At 39.5% G+C, this 19,621-nt stretch overlaps 1 protein-coding gene across 1 annotated transcript in view; it reads right to left on the reverse strand.

Moving 5' to 3' along the window:
* Positions 1-19,621, reverse strand: part of ufsp2 (ufm1-specific peptidase 2) — a 126,010-nt gene that overhangs the window by 71,524 nt on the left and 34,865 nt on the right. The window contains exons 7-9 of the mRNA XM_059974020.1: positions 16,502-16,645; positions 14,899-15,063; positions 2,421-2,536 (exon numbers count right to left, since the gene is read on the reverse strand). Coding sequence (XP_059830003.1) covers positions 2,421-2,536; positions 14,899-15,063; positions 16,502-16,645 — 425 coding nt within the window. The remainder of the gene's footprint in view (positions 1-2,420; positions 2,537-14,898; positions 15,064-16,501; positions 16,646-19,621) is intronic.

Consider the following 19,621-nt stretch of genomic DNA (forward strand, 5'->3'; position numbering starts at 1 on the left):
GGACAAATCGGGACCAATATATTTTGGCCCAATTAAGTGGCTGCCCCAATTAGCCAAAGTTTCATTGAAATAATTAAAAAGGTATAAAAAAAGACAAACTGAGTAACAAATTATGTATTTAAATGAAATACAGAACAAATTAGAACATTAAGAATAAAAGTTAGTTTGTTCCTAAAGTTTATCAATGGAGGAATTCATATAGTATACACAGCTGCTTTCTTTTGATTGATTATAAGAGAACAAAATCAGTGCAGACACCTAAATAATTGATCCATTATGTGATCCATTGCTTTCTCTGACAGTGTTGCATGTTTGTAGCCAAGGGAACCGTTCAATGTGGCACGATAAATAAAGGCCTGTTTCATTGAGATTGTAGATATCATCTGCACATTTTTGAAGAAAGTCAGGGAGTTTAGTAGATCTTTGTGTATGCACTTAAAACATCGGCACTATCTTTCTTACCATGTGCTTTCTTGAATTTAATGTGGCACCAGCATTTCCATTGAGATAACCAACCATCCGTTGCTTTAAAATCTTCACAACTAGCTTCTTAGCTAGCTCCCCCGATGTCTTTTTTTCAAACATTGCTCCATTGACATGCAGTTACAATGGAAAACAGTTGATAGAGGTCCTCTTTAATATCTGGATCCTTTACCTTCATGGTTTAATTTCTGGAATGTTCCCTGTTGTCCTTCGCATAATACCTATTCTTTTTGCAGCTTATCTTGCAGATGTATCAAGCATGTAATTGTAGATTTTGGCACTCCAGTTATCTCTGCCAGCTGAAAATGAGTGGTGTTAGATGCATTGCTTTTAATTTGGTCCAGTAGTGTCAAATCATTTCATGGTATCTTGACAAGGGTCTGAATTTTTTCAGTGAAAATAAACAACAAAATTATCAAAAAAAAAAGATTTTTGAATTGGTATCCATTGGCCAGACACACAGCATAACACAAGCACACACAACTGATGCTATTTACAAAACTGTTCACTCTAAGCATGGTGTACTGTCTAACAGCCACACAAGTGCATGCGACAGACGCTAGTTAAAAATTGTTCCCAATTAGTGTCCCAAAAAGACAAAGGGGATCCTGGCTATTTTCTTGATTAATTTCTGTTCTTTAAGAGTTGTCCAATAAAGTGGCTGCCCTGATTAACTGATGGCCCAGGTAACCAGAATCTACCGTATTTCCAAATGTGTAATGTCAGTTTTAACATTGTTTTGATGCAATCAAATAATTATGGATACTATCTTTAGTTTTATTCAGATTATTTAAATTAGCTTTAATAATGGTATATCAGAAGCATTTCTAGATTGCTTGTCCAGGCTTCGGGTTGCTAATCTGAAAATCTAACAATTGGCACTAGCATTCCTCCAATGCTTCAGTACAACTGATTACACAAAAAAGAGATAATAGAAATTTAAATTATAATTTCACCAGAATTTATAAAGAGAAAATAAATAGAGACAATGAATAGATTTGAAAATGTGGTTCCAGTTAATGAATCCAGTGGATTTCCCAGGTATATAAAGTACAAAAAATTATGAGAGGCATGAACAGCTTAAATAGTCAGAGTTTTTTTCTAAAAGATCATAACATATAGAAGTGGAATTAGGCCATTCAGCCCATCAAGTCTGCCCATCACGGCTGATTTATTATCCCTCTCAGCCCCTCTTAACTGCCTTATTGTAACACTGACACCCTTGCAACTCAAGAACCTGCATTATAACTATACTCAAAGACTTGGTCTCTGTGGCAATTAATTCCACAGATTCACCAATGTCTGGCTAAAGAAATTCCTCCTCAGTCTTCCTTCAAGATGGAAATGTCAAATATTAGAGTGTACAGCTTTAGGTTAAGAGGGGAAAGCTTAAAGAAAGTTTTTGTGGCAAGTATTCATTCTATGGACAGTGATAGGTGGCTTTTAGAGAAGGTGGTCAAAGCAGATACAATAGCAGTCCAGGCAGAGAATTGAGGGATATACACTACATGGCAGATATTCAGTTGAAATTGGCATCATGGTCAGCACAATCATTGTGGGATGAAGGGCTTTTTCCTGTGTTACACTGTACCATGCTCTCTGGTTTTGTAAAATGTCAACTCAAAAGAAAGTTTTCACTATAATTTGCAATATTTGTAACATGTCTTATGAACTGTAACCTTTGTTTCTAGTTGCTTTCGTTCAGCATTATAGCAAAAGATGAACCACAATGCAATAACGCGTGGGTTTCCTCCAGATGCTCCGGTTTCCTCCCACAGTCCAAAGGTGTACTGGTTAATAGGTTAATTAGTCACTGTAAATTGTCCAATGTTAGGCTAGGGTTAAATCAAAGGGTCAGAAGGGCCTATCACGCACTGTATCTCAATAGATAAATAGATATATAACAGTCATGTTACATAGATACTTTTGTTTCTTACTGGAAAAGCATAATGCCAACTGAAATTTCAAGGCATGTCAATATTCCCAAAATCTCAAAAGATCCAATCCATTCTGCTGAATCCACAATGAAATCATTTTCAGGATTTACTAATAGCTGAAATCAAAAGGAAAGTAATTTAAGTTAGATTCTTAGCAGACATAATTAGCAGAATAATCACATCACTTTATTTGAGCATTATAAACTCAGCTATTAAAAGGTACATATTAGAACAAAGATCTTGTATTTTAAACTACTAACTTAGAGTGTAAATCTTAAGTCATTTGGTGGCTCCTTGTAGCTATCTTGTTCCTCTGAGATACAATGAGAATCTTCTAATTCCAATACCTTGATCCCCATTTATCCATCTGTAGGAACAATCTGTCACCCAATGGTTCTCAATTTTTCAGATGCTCATTTACTGCCTATTACATTTCAGAACTAGTCTATTAACCACAGCACTGCTACTACTCCATAAAGGAAACAGCCTCATACTAAAACATTCTACCTCCATCCTCCTTTTAAATGATCTATGCTTCAATCTTCCAACCTTTGTTAAGATTGTCATCTTATTATCTGGGGTTATAACCTTTAACTCCAATGAAAGCAACATGGAAGAGTTGTATACACAGGCACGTGAGCAGGCAGGGAATACTAACCACGTGAAGGCAAATGGGATTAATTAAATTGGCATCCTGGTCAGAATAGACATCATGGGCTAAAGTACCTGTTCCTGTGCTATCTTCTATCTTTATTCTATATTCTGCATCTCTGCCGCTCCAGAGTTCCTTACCTCATCACTAGACTGCATTTAGCTAGTCTCGCAGAATCAGAATCAGGTTTATTGTCACTGGCATAAAGTTCAAGATTCAAGATTGTTTAATCTTGTTAGTGTTCATGGAATGTTCAGAAATCTGTTGGTGGAGAAGAAGCTGTGCTTAAAATGTTGAGTGTGAGTCTTCAGGCTCCTGTTCTTCCTCATTGATGGCAGTAATGAGAAGAGGGCATATCCCAGATGGCGAAGGTCCTTAACAAATGATGCCACCTTCTTGAAGCACCACCTTTGGAAAATGTCCTTGAAGGTGGGGAAGCTCGTGCCTGTGATGGAGCTGGCTGGATATGCAATCCTCTGCAGAAACCATAAGACCAGAATTAGGCCAGTAGGCCCATCAAGTCTGCTCCACCATTCTATCATGGCTGATTTATTATCCCTCTCAACCCCATTCCTCTGCCTTCTCCCGAAGATCTTTGACTTCTTTACTAATCAAGAACCTACTAACCTTTGCATTACATATATCCAACGGCCTCCACAGCTATCTGTGGTAATGAGTTCCACAGATTCTCTATCCTCTGGACATTCTAAATGGACATTGCAGAACTCTGATGCTGTGCCCTCTGGTCCCAGACTCCAGTACTGTAGAAAACATCCACTCTATCTAGGCCTTTTAATATTTGATAGGTTTCAATGAGTGAGATTCCCTTTCATTCTTCTAAATTTCATGAGTACAGGCCCAGAGCCATCGAATGCTCTTCATATGTTAACCCTTTCATTCATGTGAAATTCCTTTGGTAAATGTGGTGTACTTGGATCTTCAGAAGGCCTTTGACAAGGTGCCGCACATGGGGCTGCTTAGCAAGGTAAGAGCCCATGGAATTACAGGGAAGTTACTAGCATGAGTGGAGCATTGGCTGATCAGCAGAAAACAGAGAGTGGGAATAAAGGGATCCTATTCTGGCTACCAGTGTTGTTCCTCAGGGGTCGGTGTTGGGACAGCTGCTTTTTACGATGTATGTCAATGATTTGGACTATGGGGTTAATGGATTTGTGGCTAAATTTGCCAATGATACAAAGACAGGTGGAGGAGCGGGTAGTGTTGAGGAAACAGAGAGCCTGCAGTCAGTCTTAGATAGTTTAGGTTAGGAGAATGGGCAAAGAAGTGGCAAATGAAATACAATGTTGGAAAGTGTATGATCATGCACTTTGGTGGAAGAAATAAACAGGCAGACTACTATTTAGGTGGGAAGGGAATTCAAAATGCAGAGATGCAAAGGGACTTAGAAGTTCTTGTGCAGGATACCCTGAAGGTTAACCTCCAGGTTGGCATCCATTTTTAGAGGTACAGAATATAAGAGCAGGGATGTGATGTTGAGGCTCTGTAAGGTACTTGTGAGACCACACTTGGAGTATTGTGTGCAGTTTTGGGCTCCTTATTTTAGAGAAGCTATACTGACATTGGAGAGGGTACAGAGAAGATTCACAAGAATGATTCCAAGAATGAAAGGGTTACCATATGAGGAACGCCTGGCAGCTCTTGGGCTGTAGTCACTGGAGTTCAGGAGAATGAGGGGGGATCTCATAGAAACATTCTGAATGTTAAAAGGCCTAAACAGATTAGAAATGGCAATGTTATTGGGGGAGTCTAAGACAAGAGGGCGTGACTTCAGGATTGAAGAACATCCATTTAGAACAGAAATGCGGAGAAATTACTTTAGTCAGAGGGTGGTAAATCTGTGGAATTTGTTGTCACAAGCGGCTGTGGAGGCCAAGTCATTGGGTGTATTTAAGGCAGCGATTGATAGGTTCTTCATTAGCCAGGGCATCAAAGGGTATGGGGAGAAGGCAGAGTAGTGGGGATGACTGGAAGAATTGGATCAGCCCATGATTGAATGACAGCGCAGACTCAATGGGCTGAATGGCCTACTTCTGCCTCTATATCCTATTGTCTTATGAACCATCTCCAATGCCAACACATTATTTCTTAGATAAGGGGCCCAAAACTTCTCACAATACTCTGTGTGGTCTGACTAATGCCTTATAAAGCATCAGCATTACATCCTTACGTTTGTATTTTAGTCCTGTCGAAGTTAATGCTACCTCTGCATTTGCTTTCCTTAGCACTGAAATGCTGCATTAAGGTCTCACAAGTCCCCTTTCAGCTCTGTCTTTTGATCTTCCTCCCCATTTACAAAATAGTCCACACCTTTATTTCTTCTGCCAAAGTGCATGACCATGCACTTCCCTACACTATATCCCATCCGCCACCTCTTTGCCCATTCCCCTAATCTGTCTAAATCCTCCTGCAGAGACCCTGCTTCCTCAGCACTACCTGCTCTTCCACCTATCTTTGTATTATCCACAAACTTGGCAATAAAGCCATCAATTCTGTTATCCAAATCATTGACATATAATGTGAAAAGAAGCAGTCCCAACACTGATCCCTGCAGCACACACTGGTCACTGGAAGCCAACCAGAAGCCAGCCAAGGCCCCTTTTATTCCCACTCTTTGCCTCCTGCCAGTCAGACAATCTTCCATCCATGCTAGTACCTTTCCTGTAATATCATGAACTCCTATCTTGCTAAGCAGTCTTATATGTGGCATCTTGTTAAATATCTTCAAAAATCCAAATAAACAACATCTTCTGATTCTCCCTTGCCTATCCTGCCTGTTATTTCCTCAAAGAATTTCAACAGATTTGTCAAGTAAGATTTCCCTGCAGCCTTTTCTGATTGTGCATTGGCACCTACATACCAGGCACAGATGCAACCAATCAGAATGCTCTCGATGGTACATCTGTAGAAATTTGTTAGTGTCTTTGGTGGACAAATCAAATCTCCTCAAACTCCAAATAAAGTACAGCTGCTAGTGTATGTTCAAGTTGACTGTATCAATATGGTTGGTGAGCACAGAACCTCTGAGATGCCGACACCCAGGAACTTGAAACTGTTCATCCTTTCCTCTGCTTATCTCTCAATGAAGACTGGTGTGTGTTCACTTGACTTTCCCTTTCTGAAGTTCACAATCAATTCTTTGGTTTTGCTGACATTCAGTGCAAGGTCATTGTTGCAACACTGCTCAACCAGCTGACCTAACTCACTCCTGTACGCCTCCTTGTCACCATCTGAGGTTCTGCCAGCCACAGTTGTGTCATTGGTGAATTCATAGTTGCCATAAACTGTGCCTAGCTACACAGTCATGAATTTATACAGAGTAAAGCAGTGAACTAAGCATGCACTCTTGTAGTGCACCTGTGTTGAATGTCAACAAAGGGGAGATGTTATTACCAATCTGTACTGACTGTGGGCTCTCAATAAGGAAGAATAAAGAATCCAGTTGCAGAGAGAGGAACAAAGGCTCAGGAATTGTAGCTTGTTGATTAGTACTGAAGAATTGATAGTACTGAATGTTGAGCTGTAATTGATAAGCAGCAGCCTGAAGTAGGTACTACTGTTGTCGGTGGTCAAAAGCCCAGGAGAGATCCAACAAGAATGTGTCCACTATGCACCTGTTGTGGCTGTAAGGAAGTTGCAGGAGGTCCAGGTCCTTGCTTAAGCAGGATGTAACTTCAGCCATGACCATTCTCTCAAAGCACTTCATCACAGTAGTTATGACAGCTACTGGGCAACAATTGTTGAGCAAGCTCACTCTGCTCTTCTTTGGTGCTGGTAATGATTGATGCCCTTTTAAGGCAGATAAGACATTCTGACTGCAGCAGTGAGAGATTGAAGTAGTCCTTTAACACTTCAGCTAGTTGGTTGGCACAGGTTTTCAATACCCTTCTAAGTATACAATCAGGGTCTGACACCTTGCAAGATTTCACTCTCTTGAAGGATGTTCTGATAGAAATCACAGGATCACCAGATACTGTGGGGATTTGCACAATTGTAATTTTATTCTCCCTTTTAAAGCATTAATATAAGGCATTGAGCACATCAGGGAGTGAAGCATCATAGCAGTTGTGCTGTTAGGTTTTGCATTATAGGATGTAATGGCATGCAAACTCTGCCACAGCTGACGTGCATCCAGTTTTGTCTCTAACTTCACATGGAGTTGCCTTTTCACTCTCATGATGGCCTTATATAGGTCATACTAGGATTTCTTCCAGGATTTTGGATCACTGGCCTTAAATGCCACAGATTCAACGCTTAACAGACTGCTAATCTCCTGGTTTGGGTTTACTTTGCCAGGCTCCATTTTCCAATTAGCAACACCTCTACATACTCCTTCCACCCGTCCCCACCCAATCCAACTTTCTCCCTCTTCCTGTTTGCTTTCTGACCTTCCAACTCAATATACTCCACATTCTCAAAAATCATATCTGTGTTGAACTCCAGACAAAACGGTCATTTCAACACCATTAGAATATGACTCCTAATATCCTCTGTTTCTATTTACATAGCTTTGACACCCCAGTGTTGTATTGGGGTAATTAGTGATTAAAAGGATTATATCCTTGTTCCTACTGCATTATTGTAACATACACTCACAAAACAATCTAGTATTGGTAAAATCTCTTTCATTGTAGAACATACTACATAGAACAGTACAGCACAGTACAGGCCCTTTGGCCCACAATATTGTGTCAAATCTTTAATGTATTCTCAGATCAATTTCCCTCCCGTATAGCCCTCCATTTCATCCATGTGCCTACCTAAGAGTCTCTTAAATGTCTCTCATGTAACTGTCACTACCATCACCACTGACACTTGCCATTCTCTGTAAACAATCTACCTCTTGCATCCTCCCTATCCTTTCCTCCAGACATATTAAAATTATGCCCCTTGGTATTAGCCATTTCTGTCCTGGGAAAAGGTCTGGCTACCTTCTCTATCTATCTATGCCTCCTATCATTTTATATATCTCTATCAAGTCACCTTTCATCCTCCTAAGCTCCAAAGAGAAAAGCCCAAGCTTGCTTAATCTATCCTTATAAGACATGTTCTCTAATCGAGATAGCACCCTGGTAAAACTTCTCTGTACCCTCTCTATAGCTTCTGCATCCTTCCTATAAACTGTATGGTCTAAACAGAGTTTTATAGAGCTGCAATATTACCTCATGACTCGTGAACTCAATCCCCCAACCAATGAAGTCCAACACACTGCAATTTCAGGAGATCTATGGATGTGGATCCTAAGATACCTCTGTTCTTCCACACTGTTAAGAATCAATGGTTCAATGGTTCAACTTAATATCAGAGAATGTATACAGTATACAACCTGAAATTCTTACTCTTCGCAGACATCCACGAAACAGCAGAAACCTCAAAGAATGAATGATAGAAAAACATTAAAACCCCAAAGTAACCCTGTATTAACTGTTATCTACTTTCAAGTTTGACTTTCCAAAGTGAAGCAGTTTATACTTTTCTTATTTAACTCCATCTGCCACTTCTCAGTCTAGCTCTGTATCATATCAATGTCCTGTTGTAACTTATCACATTATCCAAAACACCATCAATATTCACATCATCTACAAATTTACTAACCAATCCTTCCACTTCCTCATCCAAGTCATTTATAAAAATCACAAAGCAGTCCCAGTAGAGATCTCTGCAGAATATCACTGCTCACCTGTCTCCGGATAGAATATGCTCCATCTTCTACCATCTTCTCCCTTCCATGAGCAAGCCAATTCTGAATCCATGCAGCCAAGATACTATACCTCCTGACTTTCTGAATGAGCCTACTATTGGGGACCTTGTCAAATGCTTTGCGAATATCTATATACAGTACTCCAAACCTACTGCTCTCTTTTCATCAATGTGCTTTGTCACAGTCTCAAGCAATTCAATTAGAATCATAAGGCATGACTTGCTCCTCACAAAATCATGCTGACTATCCCTAATCAGACTATACTTCTCCCAATGCTCATAAGTCCAGTCTCTAAGAATCCTATCCATTAGTTTGCCCACCACTAACATAAGACTCAGTGGTCCACTGAGTCCTGTCTAATCCTTGTTTTCTAAACCTTAAGTATGCTTCTTTCTTCCTCTTAACCAGATGTTCCACATCTGTTGTCTACCATGCACATCCTTTACCCTACAATCCTTTCCCTGTCTCAATGCGACAAGCCTATTCAGAAGCCCATGCAAGTGTTACCTAAATCGCCACCACATTTCTGTAGTGCATTTCTCTGAGTATATCCAATTTATGTTCCTAAGATCCTGTTTAATAGCATCATAATTTGCCTCCTCCAGTTAAATACTTTACTAGACCATCTGCTCGTATCCCTGTCCAAGGCTACGGTAAAGGTAAGGGAGTTGTGATCACTATGTCTGAAATGCACATCCATCGATAGATTTGTCACCTGATCAGGTTCATTGCCTCATGCTAGATCCATTATGATATCTCCTCTAGTTGACCTGTTTACATACTAGAAAATAGAACATTACAGTCCAGTACAGGCCCTTCCTGACACATATTATGTCAGGAATCCTTCACATTCAACAAATTCCAACCCTTCTAAACCTTCTGCACTAAGGAAGTGCCAATCAATATTAGGGAAGTTGAAGTCACCCTTGGCAACAACCCAGTTATTTTTGCAGCTTTCCAATATCTGCCTCCTGATCTGCATCTCAGTGTCTCTGTTGCTATTTGGGGGTGCGGGAGGTCTATAGGATATTTCCAACAGAGTGTAGAATCTTTCCTGTTTTTGATTTCAGTCTGCACTGACTCAGTGGATGATCCCTCCATAACGTCCACCCTTTCTGCAGCTCTGATAGTATCTGATAGTATCACCTATTTTACTGTATGTCCCTCCCTGCCCCTTTTGAAACATCTGAACCCCAGAATACCAACCCTTGCAGAACACCGTTAGTCACTGGCAGTCAACCAGAAAAGGAACCTTTTATTCCCACTCGCTGCCTCCTACCAGTCAGCCAATGCTCTCACCATGCCAGTAACTTGCCTGTAATACCATGGGCTCTTAAACTGGTAAGCAGCCTTATGTGTGGCACCTTGTCAAAGGTTTTCTGAAAGTCTAAATATACAACATCCACTGTATCTCCTTTATCTATCCTACTTGTTATCTCCTCAAAGAATTCCACCAGGTTCGTCAGGCAAGATTTTCCCTTAAGAAAACCATGCTGACTTTGTCCAATCTTGTCCTGTGTCACTAAGTACTCCATAACCTCATCCTTAACAATCGACTGCAACATCTTCCCAACCACTGAGGTCAGATTAACTGGTCTATAATTTCCTTTCTGCTGCCTTTCTTCTTTCTTAAAGAGTGGAGTGACATTTGCAATTTGCCAGTCCTCTGGCACCATGCAAGAGTCCAATGGTTTTTGAAAGATCATTACTAATGCCTCCACAATCTCTACCATTACTTCTTTCAGAATCGTAGGGTGCAGATCTAATCCATGTGACTTATGTACCTCTAGGTCTTTCAGCTATTTGAGCACCTTCTCCCTTGTAATAGTAACTGCACTCTTCCTTCACAACCATCAACATCTGGCACACTGCTGATATCTTCCACAGTGAAGGCTGATGCAAAATACCCACTCAGTTCAACTGCCATCTCCTTGCCCCCCATTATTATTTCTCCGGCCCCATTATGCCCTCTCATCTCTTTTTTATGTTTTACATACTTGAGAAAGCTTTTACTATCTACTTTGATATTGTTTGCTACCTTGCTTTCATATTTAATCTTATCCCTCCTATGATTCTTTTAGTTGCTCTCTGTAGGTTTTTAAAAGCTTCCCAAACTCTTGTCTTCCTGCTAATTTTTGCTTTGTTGTATGCCCTCTGTGCTGTCTTTACGACAGTTATTTAGTTTATAATATTTTTGCTTAGTAATTCATTCGATAGTATTTTCTAGTTAGAATTAGAAGTGTTTAAAGTATATTCATTGCATGTAAAATATATCGGCATGCGATGACGTCACATCCGGTTTTGCCGCGTCTTGTGGGAAAGTACCGGTTTGAAATTAACGCGAGGGTGGGGGCTCACCACGAGGCACACCTGAGCAGAAGTTGTTTTGCAGGCATGAGAAATCACAGTGACAGCAATGCTGTAAGTTAATAGATAATCGATATATTGAACTAAGATGTTAATGCCGATCCTGTTAGAAGTAACGATGGTCGATAATGTTTATGCTTTCGTTAGTTAAAGAGTTGCGGATAGTTTGCATGGAAGTGTATTTAAAGTAGTCAATGGAGCAGGTAAACTCTGCCTGTATACTGCACCTTAGTGTAATGTAGTTATAGTCACCTTTGCAAGTATTTACAATTGAAATGTGATATTAAGGAAGGAACAAATACTGTATCAATCTTGTATTGTTTTATCAACAGTTTTCACCATATGTTAATGTGAAGAGTGAACAGTAAATGGTTAATCTTACTGCGATCTGGTTCTTATTGACTGTGGTTTATCTCGACGTTTAAATCGGCGTTCGTTACACGCGAAGGAGAACGTTACACCCTCTCTTTTGCTTTTACATTAGCTTTGACTTCCCTTGTCACTCATGGTTGTACTATTTTGCTATTTGAGTATTTCTTTGCTTTTAGAATACATGAATCCTGCACATTCCTCATTTTTCATAGAAACTCATACCATTGCTACACTGCTGTCATCTCTGCCAGCATCTCCTTCCAATTTACTTTGGCCAACTCCTCTCTCGTATCACTGTAATTTCCTTTACTCCATTGAAATAAAGCTATGTCAGACACTACTTTTTCCCTATCAAATTTCAAGTTGAACTCAATCATATTGTGATCATTGCCTCCTCGGGGTTCTTTTACCTTTAGATTCTTAATTACCTCTGCTTCATTACACAACACCCAATCCAGTATAGCTGGTCCCCTAGTATGGTCAATAACAATCTGCTCTAAAAAGCCATCTTGTGGGCATTCAACAAACTCACTCTTTTGCGATCCATTACCAATTTTCCCAATCGACCTATATGCTGAAATCTCCCATGACTATCATAACATTGTCCTTTTGATATGCCTTTTCTATTTCCCATTGTAATCTGTGGCACACATCCCAGCAACTGTTGGGAGGCCTGTATATTACTGCATTAGGGTCTTTTTACACTTGCAGTTTCTTAACTCAACCCACAAGGATTTAACACCTTCCAATCTTATGTCACATCTTTCTATTGCTCTGATGCCATTGTTTATCAGCAGAGCCACGCCATCTCCTCTGCCTAACTTCCTATCCCTTCGATACAACATGTAACTTTGGATATTCGGCTCCCAACTACAACTATCCTTCAGACACAATTCAGTGATGGCCACAACCTCGTACCTGACAACCTGTAATCGTGCAACAAGATCATCCATCTTATTTCTTATACTCTGTGCATTGAGATGTAATACTTTGAGTACTGCATTTTCTATGTTTTTGATTCTGCATCCCTAATACACTGATGCTCACCTTGCGGGCTGCGATTTTGTCCTATATCTGCTTGCCCTTCCTGACAGACTGCATGCTATTTTTGTTTTTTTACCATCTGTTCTATCCCGAGTGACTTCACTGGTTCCCACAACACTCCCCCCCACCAGCCAAATTAGTTTAAACCCTCCCCAACAGCTCTAACAAACCTGTCCACAAAAATATTGGTCCCCCTTGAGTTCAGTGCAACCCGTCACTTTTGAACAGGTCATAGATCCCCAGAAGAGATCCCAATGATCCAAGAACCTGAATCCCTGCCCCTGCACCAGCTTCTTAGCCATGGATTAATCTGCCAAATCATCCTGTTTCTATCCTCATTGGTGCGTGGCACAAGCAGCAATCCAGAAATTATTACCCTGGAGGTCCTGCTTCTCAGCCTTTGATCTAGTTCTCTAACTTCTCTTTTCAGGACCACTTTGCTTTTCCTTCCTATGTCATTGATACCAATATGACAGAGACCTGTTCACTGTGGTATCCTCCTCAACAGTTATCCAAATCAGCATACTTGTTATTGAGGAAATCAGCAGCAGGGTAATTCCATATTATCTGCCTACTTCCCTTCCTTCTCCGACAGTGACCCAGCCATGTGCTTAGGTATGACTACCTACCTGTAGCACTTAACTAGCACTTCCTCACATCACCTCTTGAATGCGTTAAATTCATCCAGCTCCAGCTCTAATTCCCTATCAGAGTCTGAAAGGAGCTGCACCTGGATGCACTTCTTGCAAATGCAGCAATTAGGGAGACTGGAAGCCTCCTAGATCTTCCACACCTTGCCTGAAGAACACACCACCTGGGATCCAGTCTTACTAATCTATCTATATATAAAGAAAGACAATAAAAAAGAAAGCAAACCTCAACCTAGCCGCTACCTCTCCTCACCAAAACCTCTTCTGTACTTTAACCCTTACCACTCCAACAATGGCCACTCCATTTAATCCTAACTTCTTTTTATTAGCACAAATAACCTCAGTCTCTGCAGGAAGTCCCGATAGGCTGCACTCAGTTTTAAAATCTGGTGTTTAAGTTCCACAAGCACTTGTCTCTGTGATATCAATCTCTGCAGAAAGTCCTGCAGGCCTTTCTGTTTAGTTTTTGTTATAAAACATGCTAGAAGACACTGGAAGCACTTGGTAGGACCAAGTAGCATCAATTGGTAGAGAGAAAGAATCAATGTTTTAGGTCCAGGACTCTTCATTAGAAGTGGAAATTGCAGAAAACAAGCAGATTAAGTTTCAGGAAAAGGAAGACACACTGAAGACATAATGCAAATAAAATGCAGACTAATATCTTAAAAGCAACAATTACTTTCAAAACTCTGCAGCTGGAAAAGGAAAATATAAATAAAATGGAAGGGTACACTCTTGTCTACAGGGAGAATAATAATAACTAACATAGTTAAATTCAACATTAATTCCTGGAGACTTCAACTGAACAAGAAAGAAGATAATCAGCCATTCCTCAAACTTTCCATTGGGCAATGTTGGAACAATCGGAGGCTGAACATACAGAGTGTGGAGTGGGAATAGGACTGAAAATTATAGTGACAGGACAATGTAAACTCAGAGCTGGCAGGGTTGATATTCTGCAAAATAATCACCAAATCTCTATTTGGTTTCTCTAAAGAAATGGTGACAATATCATGAGCACCAAAATGAATATATTAAATTTAAAGAGATGTAAGTAGATTGCTGCATAAACTAAAAGGAATTCTTAGGTCCTTTAATGGTGGGAAGTGAGAGGAAAAAAAGCAAATGTTGTATCTCCCATGGTTGTATGAAAAAGTGTCATAAGAAGGAGCACGTCTGGTGAAGGAGGGAATGTTCCCTTTGGAATACTGAATGGGGAATGGAGGTGAAAGTGTGTCTGGTAGTGGAATCCCATTAGAGCTGGCAAAAATTATGGAGGATATCCACCCATCCCTATGTCTGCGATTTAAAATGCTTTTTCTCCTTATCTTTCCAGTTCTGATGAAGGGTTCATTGACAAGAATGAACCTCTTTCCTCTCTATTGATACCTCCTGACTGGCTGAATATCAAGCATTTTCCATTTATGTCTCTGATTTCCTGTGATTAATTGTTTTGCTAGTTTTTTTTCTGAATATATCTAGCTAAATACTTTGTGTTTCAGTCATTTGATAAAACAGAAAACCAGTTTTCCATTAAAAGTAATTCATCAATTTATATGAATCCTAAAAGCTTCTTTTAAAAATAAAAATGTGTGACTTAAATCATATGTTTCAAAGATTACCATTAGTAAGAATAGACAAGGATCAAAATATTAATGTCAAGAACACTCATACCTCTTGGATCTCTGAAACTGAAGGCACTGGCTTGGAATAGTATCCTTGGATTTTGAACCAAGAGATGACGCATTTTATACAATGGAAAGGAGCACCCCATCCAGTGTCGTTTACACCATCTTCTAAGATGTGATGGTAGTCATAATACCCATGCACTATATAAATCTTCAAAGTAAATGAGATACAATTACAAAAGTGTACTTCATTGTGTGAAAATTTGACATGTACCATACATTAAACTATTAGTGTTTTAACTAAAATGTCAAAAACAATCCCAAGTTTTTTTTCAGCTTCTCCGTAGGTGGAAAAATAATAGGCAACATCACTCTCTATTTATAAAGATTTGGTAAAATAACTACAAAATTAAAATTACACCAGCAGTTCTGGAAAGCACCTGCCAAGATCTGTGTTGCAGGTACAAACTAATTATCAGGGTGGAAGTAACTGTGGAATGCATTCAAGACAGGGAACAAAGACACCCTTACTCTTCCTATAGTGTAGTAGCTTCAACCTCCCTCAAAGGACATGAAGAGCCCTCAATGATATCCACACAAGCCTCTGACATTGTGTCCACTAGCACCATTGTTACGAATTCCCGTAACTGGATCACTTACCAGCAAAGATAGAGAGGTCAGTTGAAGTCTGATGGTACTATTTTTTAAAGTATTTATTGATAAAGGGGCACAAAAAATAAGATTAATGCAAACATACAGATAATATACGTTGTCAATACTAAATCTAAAGCGCAGGTATGATCATAACCAATAAAATGTAACTCTATCGTTGTCTAGGGGTTAATGTATTGTCCGATGGAAATATAAAAGTCATTAGCTCATTCAGGCTGCAGCATTTTGGGTTTAAGAGAGGGAGGCATTTAAACTTGCCCAAGTCTTTTATGATGCCAATCCGTTGAGTCAGGGGAGCGGGTTTCCCCGTTGTTAGCTAAAAAGCCATTTTCCGTGGTTTCAGCCACCAATTCCAGCCACGGAATTGAACGCACGTGGCTTGGTTTCCGATGACCGTCTGCTGTTACGTGGTCGCTTAACGTTTCTTCTGGTGTGTCTGAGGGGTTGTTCCTACAGCCCCTCTTTTATTCTGACTCGCAGGGTCGTAGATGTCAATCAGATTGGGGGTGATGCAATCTCTCCCTCAACCAGCCCACATTGCCCGAGGGCATTCACGTGGCAGAGCATCTCAATCCACAAATCTGTCTCCAAGAGACAATGGCCAGGTCCCGTAGCTTTACATCGCTGGAGAAACGAGCCAGCCTGCACGTCTCTTTTCCCAACCCAACAAGTGATCTTGCGATTCTCACAAAGGAGGGGGCTACGGACGTAACACCATAGATAAAAGATGCCAGATGATTCAAAGTGCAGCGGTAACCATGAGTCCTAAATTATGGAATACATCACATCAACCTGCCATTAAGATTTGTTGTAGACAGTACCTAATTTCTTCACTTGGCTTCTCAGGTGGCCTTCAACTAAAATCATGGGCAAGACATTCAAGAGTAATGTGACAAGAGAGAAAGAGGGAACAAATATTGCAGCTACATTGTGATGTAATTTGTTGTACAGTTCACAATTTTAACTACCATATGTACCTTGAAGTTTTCAGGATCAGGAAAAGGAATGTACTTGTGTATATTCCTTCGGTACATGTTTGCCTCATCATCACTGGGAAAATTAAAGGCCATTGTACGACGAAAGTATGGTTTATCATCCAGACCAAGTTTGGTGTGCATCTCCTGAGTATATTGAAAAAATAAAAATGTTTAATCTGATGATATCTTAAGATAGTTCAATTATTATTTAAATAATAATATTTTGCAGTCCACACTAATACCCAAGTTTGAAAACATAATCAAATTCCATGTTTCTATGTTCTGCAATATCCTGGCCTTCCTTAATCTACCCGACCTGATGATAGGGGAACCAAACCACATTTCTAACAAAGAACAGATCACAGGAGCTCCAAAAATGATCAGTTCCAAGAAAAAAGATATGACAATCAGATCCTGGCATCTCAACAAGGCAAAATTACTTAATTATCAAAAGTAGTATGAACACGACTGCCTTAACTGTAGCTATATTAAGTCTGTCAGGGAGTGTTGGTTCCACCCAAAGCTCAAACATCAAGCACGCTATCTTTTTACCAATATCATCCACCTTCTTTTAAAATGGGTGATAAAAATGACCATTTTATTATTGTTTCTGGTAAATTATATAATACTAAAGTTGTACTAGCTAACCTGTATGCTCCCAACTCTGACGATGTTAACTTTTTTGAATGTTTTTTTTCCTCATTACCAGATCTGAATTTATATTCTCTTATATTGGGTGCCGACTTTAACTGCTGGTTAGACCCAAATTTGGACTGATCGTCCCCTGTTACTAGATCACTTACTAAATCTGCTTTAGCTATTCACACTTTTCTTTCCAACTATGGTATCTCTGATATACGGCATTTTCTTCATCCTACTGAGATTATTCCTTTTTTTCACATGTTCACCATACCTTTACTAGAGTTGACTATTTTTTAATTGATAATCAACTTATTTCATTTGTCCATTCTTGTGACTATCAGAGTATACTGATCTCTGATCATGCCCCATTTACTTTGTCTCTAAATTTTCCTGGTCTCCCTCAGTGGAATAAACATTGGCGTTTTAACCCAACTTTATTATCGGATGATGATTTTCTAAAATTTATTAAGGATCAGATAACTTTTTTTCTAAAAACTAATACGTCATCTGAAATTTCATCCCAGGTTGTCTGGGATGCTATGAAAGAATACTTGAGCGGTCAAATAATTTCATATACAGCAAATCTTAACAGAAAGTTCTTAATCAGATTAAAGAATTAGATCAATTATATGCTCAGACTAAAAACCCCGAATTATATAAGAAGCGTGTTGAACTTCAAACTAAATTTGACCTTCTCTCTACTCAACGAGTTGAACGTCAACTTCTTGAAAGTAAGAGTCGCTTTTATATTCACAGTGATAAATCTGGTAAATTTCTAGTTAATCAGTTAAGACGTTCTAAAGCTAAACAACATATTACAAAGATCTGGAAGGGAGACTTCCGGTAAGATGGCGATTGCTTAGCTGCTCCGATCTTTTGTTCCGTTACTGTCGCTATCTTTGCACTAAATGTCTCCATTTTTTAAACCTTAGTCAGGAACTTTCTCGGTACCTCTTACTTGCCTGTGAACACATCTAATTTACAATGTCCAGCAAGAGCTCTAAATCCGGGAGAAGGGAAGCTACGGCTCTCTCAGATGAGACCCTGGCTGCGCTCGGTCAGCTCTGAGACGAAATTTTAAAGGAATTTAAAACTGCTTTCAAACAGTTGGAGGACAAACTTGATCAGATCAACGACAAGGTGGCAAACATGCCCAACACTTATCTCGCATCGATTCGACTTCTGAAGATTTAGAAAGTCGTGTTCGATACTTGGAGACTCTCTGTTCCAGCTTGGAGGAAAAGTGTAACAAACTCCTTTTCAAAATGGTGGATCTCGAAAATCGCAGCAGACGCTGCAATCTTAGAATTCTTGGATTGCCAGAGGCCACCGAACAGGGATCAACAGTGAAGTTTTTCGCCGAGTTTCTCTGTGAGATATTTGGGAAAGATTTGCCTCCGAACCCGCCTGAGCTCGAACGGGCACACCGGGTCGATGTTCCCACCGGAATTCTGGGCAACCGCCCGCGACCAGTAATCTTGTGCTTCCATCAATACCAGGTAAAACACCTTCTGATCGTAGAGGCACGTCGCAGAGGTTCTTTTATTTTCCAGGATACAACCATTCGCTTTGTGGAAGATTTTGCTCCCCAGACCTTAAAGATGCTCGCTGAGTTTAAAGGCGCAATGAAAGTGCTTTTTGATCATGGTTTTAAACCCTCTCTTCGTTCCCCTGCTGATCTACGAATCAAACTTAACACTGGGAAATACAAATGGTTTAAGTCAGCCAAGGAAGCCGAAGCATTTGTGGCAAGTCTTCCGGCTATCCAGTCATCTTCGGAACCCGATCAGACCTCCTAAAATGGTGGATAAGTACTTCTCGTGGTAAAATTACCTTTTCTGGACTCAGACTTTACTTGAATCATTCAGACATTATTCATCGAAACTCTAAGGGCTGTTGACAATCTCTCCCTGGATTTGGTGTGTGTGTAATCTATTTTTTATTGTTGTACAACTTTATCTACAGAGTTCTACAACTGACTTTAACTTGTTTTGGAGGATTGAAGTCTTCAGTGAAGGCCTTCCTGTTTGTTGGTTCACAGTTTAATTGCTGATCTATTTTTCCTTCTTTTTATATTTATTTATTTTATTATACTTTTTTTCTTTTCTTCACCCCCTTTTTTCTAATTTCTAATTTTTTTTCTCTCTTCTCTGTAAATGGTTGATAAATACTCATCTTGAATTTATAATTTTCCCCTTCCTCTCCTTTTTTTTTATCTTTTTTTTCCTTTCTCTTACTTTATTCTTCTATAATTTTTCCGCTGGCAGGTTAGTTTTGGTCCTCTTCCAATTTTCTCTGTATTAAGTTTTATATTCCTGCAGAAGGTGTTCTAATCTGTAGTTATGTTTTTTAGTGCATAAACTAGTTACTATTTGTTATAGTATTTACACGGAACTGCTGTTAATGACATAGATCTGGAAGTTGTATTTGGGTTAATTTTTTTGGTAGAGCTAGCTACTTGTTTTGGTAGCCGTCCAG

This window comes from Hypanus sabinus, chromosome 7 (assembly GCF_030144855.1).
Source record: "Hypanus sabinus isolate sHypSab1 chromosome 7, sHypSab1.hap1, whole genome shotgun sequence".
Classification (NCBI taxonomy): domain Eukaryota; kingdom Metazoa; phylum Chordata; class Chondrichthyes; order Myliobatiformes; family Dasyatidae; genus Hypanus; species Hypanus sabinus.